The sequence below is a fragment of the Heptranchias perlo genome, unplaced genomic scaffold, assembly GCF_035084215.1.
Source record: "Heptranchias perlo isolate sHepPer1 unplaced genomic scaffold, sHepPer1.hap1 HAP1_SCAFFOLD_60, whole genome shotgun sequence".
In the NCBI taxonomy this organism is placed as follows: Eukaryota; Metazoa; Chordata; class Chondrichthyes; order Hexanchiformes; family Hexanchidae; genus Heptranchias; species Heptranchias perlo.
The window spans coordinates 415,357-428,511 of NW_027139623.1; the positions used below are offsets into that span (position 1 = coordinate 415,357).

General features: G+C 45.4%; 1 protein-coding gene across 1 annotated transcript; it reads left to right on the top strand.

The window, feature by feature from the left end:
• Positions 1-726: 726 nt before the first annotated feature.
• On the top strand, positions 727-8,707 carry LOC137316717 (zinc finger protein 271-like). Its single transcript, XM_067980566.1, has 2 exons — positions 727-1,316; positions 7,187-8,707. The coding sequence occupies exon 2, from the start codon at positions 7,449-7,451 to the stop codon at positions 8,541-8,543; it is 1,095 nt and encodes a 364-aa protein (XP_067836667.1). The 5' UTR covers positions 727-1,316; positions 7,187-7,448; the 3' UTR covers positions 8,544-8,707.
• Positions 8,708-13,155: the final 4,448 nt, after the last annotated feature.

Here is a 13,155-nt window from a genome sequence, read left to right on the forward strand (position 1 = left end):
GCTCATTTCACAGCCGCCCACTTTATCTCTGAAAGACTCTTTTCCATCAAAAGATACCGAGAGAAACAGCAGGGATGGAAACATCTAGTTTAATAGTTAGAGATTGTAAAGTCAGTCTGGATTCCAGCGTTAGGCACTGGTGGAATCCCATCTGTTTCTGATTCTGGTACCTGTTCCTGCACTGCCTGTGGACCCCATTCCCTCTGACCTTTCCCCCAGACCCACTTCCTTTGCTCAGACTCTGAAAAATTCCAATTGGGGAAAGTTTCCATCGATTTTTGCATTGGGAATTAAACCAGATATCTGCGCATGCGTTACGCAGCCCCGCCCCCAGCCCTGGTCGTCGTTGAACGGAAGAGCGCATGCGCGCTGCCCTCCCCCAGCTCGGCCTGTGGGCGCCATTCCCTCAGTGAGCGGAAGAAGATGGTTTAAAACAGCCGGGAATGGAGAGATCACGGCCCCCGGGGGAAGGGAGCAAAGAGCAGCCTCGTTACAGCAGCTCATCGCTTCGGGACCGTGTCCGCAGATGGGCTCAGAGATCGGCATTGAGTCCGGGGGAAGGTCAGGGGGAGTCCGGGGGCTGTTTGTAAGAGGCGGAGTGGATCAGGAACTGGTCCCGGAACATGGAGTGAGCGGGGGAAGGGAGAGGTCATTCTCGGGCTGTGTGTGAACAGGGTGTGTCCCGGGTAAGGGAGACAGAATGGGAAGAACCTGCTATTTAAAATCATTGCTGCTTTCTCTCCCCAAATCAGTAGTGAATGTTCCTGGTTTAGTTCCAGTCTCACCCTGTTACTGGACAGTGAACAGTCAGGATGTGGGGAGTTATACAAGCAGTATCTATTGCAGGCATCAGGTGAGAAGTGTGAAGGACACATTTTAAACAGCGGTTGTTTGGTTTGGGGTGAACGGCTAGTCCCATGGGAGAGGAGTTGAGAAACCTGACCTGCACAAAGGTCCCTGCCCCATCGGGTAGTCCCATTCACGGATCAGTGCAGGGGTTGTGTTGTGTCTGGATGTCACTAAATTGTTATAAAATCGTCCAACACACCGGGTGTGCAGAAGCTGAGTGCTGCAGTACTGCAGTGGAGTCAGACATTGACACTGTTTGTATCACTGGTTTTCATTTGTGGATATTCAAAATGATCATTAACAGAGATATTAAACTGATCACTTTTGTATTTTCTACCTCACCTGTTCCTGAGTAATAAGAGATAATTTTCTTTCCACAGGCAAATCCTTGAAGGATCCAGAATAAATGTGATGTTTCCTCCACCCGAGGCAAAAGAAACAGTGCAGCCAGCTCCTTCTCACACACAGTAAGTACATTATCACACACACAGAGCACGGAGTCACAGACAGGTCATCAGTTCCACAGTCTCAGATAGCAGAAGTAGTCAGTACCACACTGATCCCAAGACCCAGAGACACATTTTCAATCCAACCATCAAACAGATACTGTTCCATTTCTCCCAAACTCAGTTCCGCTGACAGGGAAATACAAAAATCCCAGTCAAAATCACACTCTCAGATTGAAAGGCACTGTGTCAATCTCACAATTGGGCAACATTAAATACCAGATAGAAATCACACATGGTACCCGATTGAAATGGACAGAATGAACCCCAATAATGTACCCTGAGATTCGAATTGAATACCACCCCACAACTCACAAATGTGAGTTTAATACATGCAGTATCCATTCGATTAATGTATCATGAGGTACAAACTGCAGACATGTCCAAAACTCATGTAGAGTATCAGACTGAGAAATGTTGTGACAGTCGAACCTGAAAAACAAATGAGAAACCAGTTTATAATACACATAGTATGAGATGTAAATACACAGTATCAATTCTATTAGTGCACACTGAGATACACATTACATACCAGTCCAAAAATCTCATACAATATTAGACTGAAAGGCACAGTATCGATTACAATAGTACAGACTGAGCTGCACATTATAAACCAATTCCAAAATCACTATATCAGTTTGAAATATATGTTATCATTCACAATAGTACACAAAGATATAGATTTAATAGTAGTCCAAAAAGCACACAAATTATCTGATTAAAAACCTCCAGCACCAAATCCTAAAGTATATCCATATTTACCAATTAAATGAAAAAAACTATTTAAACATGAAGATATTAAAGCTGCAGTATTGAACACCATAATGTAATCTGAGACAATAATTATAGACAGATGCAGAATAAATCTCACACTCTTATGGTACCAATGTTGACAGAGAATGTATCCCAAACTCTCATAATGTACCAGAGACTGGCAGATAAAGTATGAATCCCACACTCACACAGCATCAGAGACTGTATATATCAAATGAATCGCAAACTCAAACACACTACTGACAAGATACACAATGAATCCCACACAGTATCATGGACTGAGAGATACAAAATGAATCTCTCAGTCACCTACATTAGTGCAGGCTGAGTTACAAATTAGGGACCAGTCCACAAATCTCAGTGTCAGATTGAAAGATACAGTACCAATTCCATTAGTGCAGACTGAGCTACATATTAATTACCAATACAAAAGACCAATGCAGATTCAGACTGAAATATACAGTATTCCATTTATGCAGACTGAGCAACACATTGTATATAAGTTCAACATGTCACCATGTCAGTTTGGAAGATACACTGTATCACAATTGTGTTCACATTGATGCAGATTTAATCGTAGCCAAAAAGTGCAGTGATTCTCTGATTATAACCTACAGCATCACATTTTAACGTATATAATTACTTACCACTTAAACACTGGGAAAAATTATTGATACATTTATGTATTAAAGATACAGGTTTGAATGCCATGCTGTGAAATGAGATACAAATTAGATACAGATAAAGAATGAATCTCATACTCAGATCCAGTGCCAGAGACTGACATAAAGAATGAATCCCTCACTCATACAATGTACCACTGACTGACAGATACAAAATGAATCCCACACTAACATACAGTAGCACAGACTGACAGATACAGTATATATATCACTCATATACAGTATCAGAGATTGATGGAAATGGAATGAATGTCTCACTCACATGCAGCACCAGAGACTGACAGATATGGAATTAATCCCAAATTCACACATGGTGCCAGAGACTGACAGGAACAGAATGAATCTCATTCAGATACAGTACAAGGGGCTGACATATATAGAATGAATCCCACACTCACACACAGTACCACAGGCTGACAGAATCAGAATGAATCACAAAGTACCACAGTCAAACAAATACAGAATGAATCTCTAAGTCAAATCACTGCAGACTGAGTTATACACAACATGCCAGTCCAAAAATCTTCGTGTCAGATTGAAAGATAATGTATCAATTCCATTAGTGCAGACTGAGCCAAACATTATATAGCAGTCCAACACTGTCAGACCATATCAGACTCAAAGATACAACATCAATTTCATTAGCATGTACTGAGCTACATGTTACACACCAGTCCAAAAATCTCATACAGTAACAGACTGATAGATACATTATCAATTCTATTAGTGCAGGCTGAGCTATATATTACATTCCAGTCCAAAAATCTCAGTGTCAGACTGAGATACAGAATTAATTCCATTATTATAGACTGAGCTACACATTATATACCAGTTAAATAATTTCACCATGGAGAGATTGAAAGGTACATTATCATTCACAACAGAGTTCAGAGATGAAGATGTAATACACTCACAAACATTGTTTGATTAAAGAAAATCCAAAAGTGTATCAATATTTACAAATTAAACACTTGATAAAAAACGGCATATACTTTAAAGTATTAAAGATATAGTTTCAAATACAATAATATAAACTGAAATAAGAACACAGAATGAATCCAGACTTGCACATTGTCTCAGAGACTGAATTATAGAATAAAACCCAGACTGAGATAAATTGGCTGAGACTGACAGATACAGAATGTATCCTAAACTCATATACAGTATCAGAGACTGACAGATACAGAATAAAGCCCACATTCACATGCAGCACCAGAGACAGACAGAAACAGAATGAATCCCACACTCACACACAGTACCAGAGACAGACAGAAACAGAATGAATCCCACACTCACACACAGTACCAAAGGCAGACAGATACAGAATAAACCCCATACTCATGTGCAGTACCAGATACAGACAGGTACAGAATAAACCCCACACTTATATACAGTATCAGAGACTGAAAAATACAGAATAAACCGCACACTCATATACAGCACCAGAGACAGACAGAAGCAGAATAAACCTGACACTCGCATACAGTACCCGTTACAGACAGATACAGAATAAACCCCACACACGTACAGTACCACAGACTGACAGGCACAGAATGAATCCCACACTCACACACAGTACCAGACACTGAAAGATACAGAATAATCCTCACATTCATATACAGTACCAGAAACAGACGAATAAAGAATAAACCCCACACTCATTTGCAGTACCAGAGACAGACAGATACAGAATGAATCCCAAATTCACACACAGTACCAGAGACTGACAGATACAGAATGAATCCCAAATTCACACAAGGTACCAGAGACTGACATACACTGAATAAACCCCACACTCATTTCCAGTACCAGAGACTGACAGATACAGTATATACCCCCCACTCATTTGCAGCTCAAGAGACTGACAGATACAGAATAAACCCCACACTCATATACAGTACGAGAGACTGATAGGCACAGAATGAATCCCACACACACACAGCACCAGAGACTGACAGATACAGAATAAACCCCACACTCACATGCAGCACCAGAGACTGACAGATACAGAATAAACCCCACACTCATATACAGTACCAGAGACTGACAGATACGGAATGTGTGAATTTGGGATTCACAGTATCGGAGACAGACAGATACAGAATAAACCCCAAACACATCGACAGTATCAGAGACACACAATTACAGAATAAACCCCACACTGACACACAGTTCCAGAGACTGACAGATACAGAATAAACCTCACACTCATGTACAGTATCAGAGACTGACTTATACAGAATGAATCTTATACTCACACACAATACCAGAGACTGACAGATACAGAATAAAGCCCAACCTCATATACTGTACCAGAGACAGATAAATACAAAATAAACACCAAACACATCTACAGTATCGGAGATAGACAGATAGAGAATAAACACCACACTCACACACAGTACCAGAGACAGACACAGAATAAAAGCTACACTCACACACAGTGCCAGAGACAGACAGATACAGAATAAAACCTACACTCACACACAGTACCAGAGACAGACAGGCACAGAATAAACCCCACACTCACACACAGTACCAGAGAGTGAAAAATACAGAATAAACACCAAACTCTTGTACAGGATCAGAGACTGACAGATACAGAATAAACCCCACAATCATGTAAAGTGCCAGGAAAAATTGTTTGGTTAGTGAGTGTCTGTAAATGAAGGAAACATGTTGTCTGGTAAGGGAGTGTCTATACATGAAGGAAAAACGGTGAAGGGTCAGGGAATATCTATAAATGAAAGAGAAATGGTGACAGGTCAGGGATTGTCGAAAATGAAGGTGAAATGGTTTCTGGTAAGGGAATATTATAAATGGGAGAAGACATGGTGACAGGTCAGGGAGTGTCTAAAAATGAAGGCGAAATGGTGACGGGTGACGGAGTGTCCATAAAGGAGGGAGAAATGGTGACAGATGAGGCAGAGTCTGTAAATGATGGAGAAATGGTGACTTGTCAGAGGGTGTCTGTAAATGAAGCGGGAATGGTGACTGGTCCGGGAGTGTCTGTAAATGAAGGAGGAATGGTGATTGGTCCGGGAGTGTCTGTAAATGAAGGAGGAATGGTGATTGGTCCGGGAGTGTCTGTAAATGCAGGAGAATTGTTGACAGGTCAGGTAGTGTCGATATCTGAAGGAGAAACAGTGATGGGTCAGGGAGCGTCTATTAATGAAGGGAAATGCTGACGGGTCAGGGAGAGTTTGTAAATGAAGGAGAAATGCTGAAGGGTCAGGAAGCGTCTATAAACGTAGGAGAAATTGTGTTTGATCAGGGAATGTCTGAAAATGAAGGCGAAATGGTGACTGGTCAGGGGGTTTCTGTAAATGAAGGAGGAATGGTGATTGGTCAGGGGGTGTCTGTAAATGAAGGAGGAATGGTGACTGGTCAGGGGGTGTCTGTAAATGAAGGAGGAACGGTGACTGGTGCGGGAGTGTCTGTAAATGAAGGCGAAATGGTGACTGGTCAGGGGGTGTCTGTAAATGAAGGAGAAATGGTGAGTGGTCCGGGAGTGTCTGTAAATGAAGGCGAAATGGTGATTGGTCCGGGGGTGTCTGTAAATGAAGGAGGAACGGTGATTGGTGCGGGAGTGTCTGTAAATGCAGGAGAATTGTTGACAGGTCAGGGAGTGTCGACATCTGAAGGACAAAAGTGATGGGTCAGGGAGTGTCTATTAATGAAGGGACATGCTGACGGGTCAGGGAGAGTTTGCAAATGAAGGAGAAATGCTGAAGGGTCAGGGAGCGTCTATAAATGTAGGAGAATTTGTGTTTGATCAGGGAGCGTCTGAAAATGAAGGAGAAATTGTGATAGGTCAAGGAAAATCTTTAAGTGAAGGAGAAATGGTGACTGGTCAGGGAGAGTCTTTTGCCAAAATTGGGAGATATCACAGATGGACGGCATACAGGCAGCTATAGGGAGGGACATTGTGTGGAAATGAGGGGCAGAGCATATACACACAGCCAGAGTCAACATATTCAGGAGAGGAGAGGGGAATCAGTGAGTGTGGAACTGAATCCAACCAGAGTCAGCAACTTCAGGGGAGGAGAGGGAGGGGAACCAGTGAGTGTAGAACTGAACCCAGTCAGAGTCAGCACCTTCAGGGGAGGAGAGGGAGGGGAACCACTGAGTGCAGAACTGAACCCAGTCACAGTCGGGATCTTCAGGAGAGAGAGAAAACTTAAATAGAAGGAAAAATGTTGGAGGTGGTGCGATGGGTTTGGGTTCCAGCAGAGGGAGGAGGGTGAGTGTGTGGGACGGGGATTTACAGTCTGGGGGAATGAGCGGGAAGAATGTTCCACAGGAACTGGAATTGCCTGTTCTGAATTTCTATCCTGCATTCACAGTGAGGACTTTTGTTATCTCCTTTTACAGGGTATTACAAGGGGCGGATTTGCAGACGAGAAACTCAAACCAAACATCACGTCAAGATCTGACTCCATTCACCAGCACCTGAAGATTATCGGCCTTAAAATATAGGAGAAATGTTGATCTGTTCTATCTGTGGAAAAGATTTCAAACATCACTGTGACTGCAATAGCAGCGAGACACACACACCCGATTGAGAGTGTTCCAGTGCACTGACTGTGGGAAGAGCTTTCACCAGTTACACAGCCTGAAGAAGGACACCCGCACCATGGAGAAACCGTGGAAATGTGGGGACTGTGGGAGGGGATTCAGTTACTCATCCCGGCTGGAAACACATCGACGCAGACACACTGGAGAGAGGCCGTTCACCTGCTCCGTATGTAGGAGCGGATTCACTCAGTCATCCCACCTCACTGAACATCAACTTGTTCACACTGATAAGAGACTTTTTAAATGTTCTGTCTGTGAGAAGAGCTTTAAAAGAAAAAGTGATCTGCTGACACACCAACGCACTCACACTGGGGAGACGCCGTTCACCTGCACTAAGTGCGGGAAGGGATTCACTCAGTCATCCAACCTGCTGACACACCAGCGAATTCACACTGGGGAGAGGCCGTTCACCTGCTCCGTGTGTGGGAGCGGATTCACTCAATCTTCCCACCTCATTGAACATCAGCTTGTTCACACTGATAAGAGACTTTTTAAATGCTCTGTCTGTGAGAAAAGCTTTAAAAGAAAAAGTGATCTGCTGACACACCAACGCACTCACACTGGGGAGAGGCCGTTCACCTGCTCCGTGTGTGGGAAGGGATTCACTCGGTCATCCAGCCTACTGACACACCAGCGAGTCCACACTGGGGAGAGGCTGTTCACCTGCTCCGTGTGTGGGAAGAGTTTCACTCGATCATCCCACCTGCTGAGACATCAGCAAGTTCACACTGGGGAGAGGCCATTCACCTGCTTCATATGTGGGAAGGGATTCGCTCAGTCATCCACCCTGCTTACACACCAGCGAGTTCACACAGGGCTGAGGCCGTTCACCTGCTTCATATGTGGGAAGAGATTCACTCAATCATCCACCCTGCTGACACACCAGCGAGTTCACACTGGGGAGAGGCCATTCACCTGCTCCGTGTGTGGGAAGGAATTCACTTGTTCCTCCGGCCTCATTGAACACCAACTTGTTCACACTGATAAGAGACCCTTTCAATGTTCTAACTGTGAGAAGAGCTTTAAAAGAACTTGGGATCTGCTGAGACATGAACGTATTCACACTGGGGAGAGGCCGATCACCTGCTTCGTGTGTGGGATGGGATTCACTCAGTCTTCCCACCTGCTGAGTCACCAGCGGGATCACATGTGACTGCAGGGGTTGGATTCTGCTGTTATTGCTGATGTTAATCACATCCAGGACTGAACCATGTTCATTCTGACAGTTGGGGTTTGTTTCTGATGTTAAACTCCAGCCCAGTTAAAGGGATTATTAATATTCTGTACAAGTGTCAAATTAATCAGCTTTCTTTCAAACACAGTGTGTCCAGTCCTTGATATCTTGATGATAAGAGAAGCAGTTTGAGGACTCATGATGAAGTGAGTGGAATCCATCTTAGAACTGAGTTCCTCCACCATTTTAAAAGATGGATCTACAAATGTCCAAGTCTGACAGGACAGAAAATTCTATTATATCACACGGTCCACTTCAATCAGGCTGAGCAGATTTCCACTACCCTTGTGTGGGAAAGAGTTTCCTGATTTCAATCCAAGACACCCGAGCTCTAAATTTAAGTTTATGTCCTCTTGTTCTGGATTCACCGACGAGAGAAAATAGTTTCTATTTCGACCCTATCGAATCCCTTTATAATTTTAAATATCTGGATCAGATCACCCCTCAACCTTCTAAACTCAAGGGAATGCAAACCAAGTTTATGCAACCGGTCCTTATAATTGAACCCTTCAAGCCCCAGTGTCATTCTGGTGAATTTGCACTGTACCCCCTCCAAGGTCAATATATCCAATATGTCCCAGCACTGACTGTGTGTATAACAGGACTGAGTGTCCCAGCACTGACTGTGTGTAGATCAGGATTGAGTGTCCCAGCACTGACCGTGTGTATTCACAGGACTGAGTGTCCCAGCACTGACTGTATGTTTAACAGGACTGAGTGTCCCAGCACTGAATGTGTGAAGAACAGGACTGAGTGTCCCAGCACTGACTGTGTGTAGATCAGGATTGAGTGTCCCAGCACTGACCGTGTGTATTCACAGGACTGAGTGTCCCAGCACTGACTGTATGTTTAACAGGACTGAGTGTCCCAGCACTGAATGTGTGAAGAACAGGACTGAGTGTCCCAGCACTGACTGTGTGTATAACAGGACTGAGTGTCCCAGCACTGAATGTGTATAACAGGACTGAGTGTCCCAGCACTGACTGCATGTATAACAGAACTGAGTGTCCCAGCACTGAATGTATTGAAAAAGGACTGACTGTCCCAGCACTGACTGTGTGTATAACAGAACTGAGTGTCCCAGCACTGACTGTGTGTATAACAGGACTGAGTGTCCCAGCACTGACTCTGTGTATAACAGGACTGAGTGTCCCAGCACTGACTGTATTGAAAAAGGACTGACTGTCCCAGCACTGACTGTGTGTATAACAGAACTGAGCGTCCCAGCACTGACTGTGTGTATAACAGGACTGAGTGTCCCAGCACTGACTCTGTGTATAACAGGACTGAGTGTCCCAGCACTGACTGTGTGAAAACAGGACTGAGTGTCCCAGCACTGACTGTGTGTATAACAGAACTGAGTGTCCCAGCACTGACTGTGTTGATAGCAGGACAGGGTGTCCCAGCACTGAATGTGTGTATAACAGGATTGATTGTCCCAGCACTGAGTGTGCGTACAACAGGACTGAATGTCCCAGCACTGAATGTCCCAGCACTGACTGTATGTATAACAGGACTGAGTGTCCCAGCACTGACTGTGTGTGTAAAAGGACTGACTTTCCCAGCAATGACTGTGTATAACAGGATTGAGTGTCCCAGCACTGACTGTGTGTATTCACAGGACTGAGTGTCCCAGCACTGACTCTGTGTGTAACAGAACTGAGTGTCCCAGCACTGACTGTGTGTATAACAGGACTGAGTGTCCCAGCACTGACTGTGTGTATAACAGGACTGAGTGTCCCAGCACTGACTGTGCGTATAACAGGATTGAGTGTCCCAGCACTGACTGTGCGCAGAGTGTAGATGGTGTGTGGGAGGAGATAAATGGGTGGGTTCGATTCCATGATAGGTTGGAGTGACATGGGGTTGTCGGTGGAGATTAAATCGGTTGGAGGAGGTTACAGAGATATGGAGAGGGCGAGGACCATGGAGGGATTTGAAAACGAGGTCGAGGGTCTTAAAATCGAAGCTTTGTCGGACCGGGTGCCAATGTAGTAAAACATGAACAGAAACTTACGGTTCACTGCCCGGCAGACAGGTGGGGAAGACATTGATGTCCGCGGGGGAACAGTCAGGGTCACAGCAGCAGTTGAGGTCGCAGACTCCGCCAGTCAGGTCACAGGTACAAATGGGAACGGCTGGAACAAGACACACACAGTGAGATCTTACAACAGAGCACGGACGGTCTCAAAGACCACCTCCCTCCCTTGTCTGAATCCACGATCACCGTCTTCACCATCTCCCAAAATCAATCTGCAGACTTATCCTCCCACTGCTTTCTACTCACCGAATTACAGCTTCCAGATACCCAGCACAACCCACTTAATAAATAATAATAATTATGTGGAGAGAATAGAGAAGCTGGGATTACTCTCTTTGGAGCAGAGAAGGTTCAGGGGAGATTTACCAGAATGGTACCGGGGATGAGAGACTTCAGTTACGGGGAGAGACTGGAGGAGCTGGGATTGTTCTCCTTCGAGCAGAGACGGTTAAGGGGAGATTTAATGGAGGGGTTGAAAATGAGGAGGGGTTTTGATGGAGTCGATGGGGAGAAACTGTTGCCACAGGCGGGAGGGTCGGTAACCAGAGGACACAGATTGAAGGGAATTGGGAAAAGAGCCAGAGGGAGATGAGGAGAATGTTTTTAGGCAGCGAGTTGTTCTGATCTGGAATTCACTGCCTGAAAGGGCGGAGGGAGCAGATTCAATAATAACTTTCAAAAGGGAATCGGGTCAATCCTTGAAGGGGGAAAATTTGCGGGACTGTGGGGAAAGAGCAGGGGGGAGTGGGACTAATGGGATCGCTCTTTCACAGGGCCGGCAAGGGCGCGATGGGCCAAGCGGCCTCTTTCACAGAGCCTGCACAGGCGCGATGGGCCGAGCGGCCTCTCTCTGTGCTGTTTGATTCTCGCTCACTTTCGGGCTCCGACCCACGGCCCGTTTGACCGAGAGGCGGGAGAGTGACTCCCCCCCGAGCCCAGCTCGACACCGGGCGCTGACAGAGTGGAGATTCACGGGGCCCACAGGAGGCCCCGAGTAACTCCGCCCGCCACCCCTCTCAGGCCACTCCCCGGTGCGGGCCCTCCCTCTGTCGGCCCCGCCCCCGCCCACAGCAGCGCCCGTCCGCCCACCGGCCTTGGGCGGCAATCATCATCCTCCCGGCGCGGGCCTGTTGCTAAGGCAACGCGGCGCAAGGACGTCAGCGCGGTAAGGTGAGTGACGCTGCTGCGTGATGCGTGTTACGTGGTGGGAGGAGTCAGCCCGGAGTCGTGGGGATTGGGGTGGAGGTGGTGAGAGCTGTCAATCAAAGGGCCCGGAGTCAGCACTCACTGCGCAAAGGGTTTGGAGAATTTGTTCAAAAATGCAAAATCTGCAATGATGAAATTAAAATATAAGATACAAAAAAGGGAAATAATTGCAAATTAAATAACCTGAATTAAAAACAGAAACTTCCAAACTCATATAAGGCTGATGGTCTGGGTCCTCCCGCCACTATTAGTCTTCTCTCCCTGGGGCAGAGGATGAGCAGAATGATTGAATGTAACTTTTTAATGCAGAGGGCGCTGGATGGATGGAATGGACCAGCGAGGGCGGCAGTGGGGCCTGATTATATCAGCAAATTCCAGAGAGTTGGCGAAATACCTGACAGCAATACCTTGGGATATGACAGACTAGAAATTGGGACCTTTAAATTTTGGATATGTGCAGTAGCTTTTCGTGATTGGTGCACCTGGACACACAAATCCCTTTGCTCCTCTACAGCCCCGAGTTTCTCATCATTAAGAAATTAATCCTATTTCTCACCTGGTGCCTGCAATAGATGTTCTTTTTATAACTCCCCACATCTTTACTGTCCGGCTGTGTTTCCACTGTTCACTGTCCAACACAGCACACACGGTGAGACTGGAACTTTTAAAAAATATTTCAAGATGTACTTTATTTCATAAAATTTATGGATGCACACAGTTCAATGTAAATACCACAATTGCAATTCAAAACAATAGAATAGATATCATACACGCTACGATTCCGTTATTACAATTGAAAATATAGAACATATTTTCAAATACATGCTGAACAATATAAGGTAAAATAGCCTTACAATGTCGTCTTTCCCCATAGAGCCTTTGGTCAGGCCGCATCTTAGAGTCATAGAGTTATACAGCACGGATAGAGGCCCTTCGGCCCATCGTGTCCGCGCCGGCCATCAGCCCTGTCTACTCTAATCCCATATTCCAGCATTTGGTCCGTAGCCTTGTATGCTGTGGCATTTCAAGTGCTCATCCAAATGCTTCTTGAATGTTGTGAGGGTTCCTGCCTCCACAACCCTTTCAGGCAGTGAGTTCCAGACTCCAACCACCCTCTGGGTGAAAAAGTTCTTTCTCAAATCCCCTCTAAACCTCCCGCCTTTTACCTTGAATCAATGTCCCCTTGTTATAGAACCCTCAACGAAGGGAAAAAGCTCCTTAGTATCCATCCTATCTGTGCCCCTCATAATTTTGTACACCTCAATCATGTCCCCCCTCAGCCTC

Bases quoted from the DNA above. Each gene is read 5' to 3' on its own strand.
- LOC137316717 (XM_067980566.1), top strand. From the start codon at position 7,449: ATGGAGAAACCGTGGAAATGTGGGGACTGTGGGAGGGGATTCAGTTAC.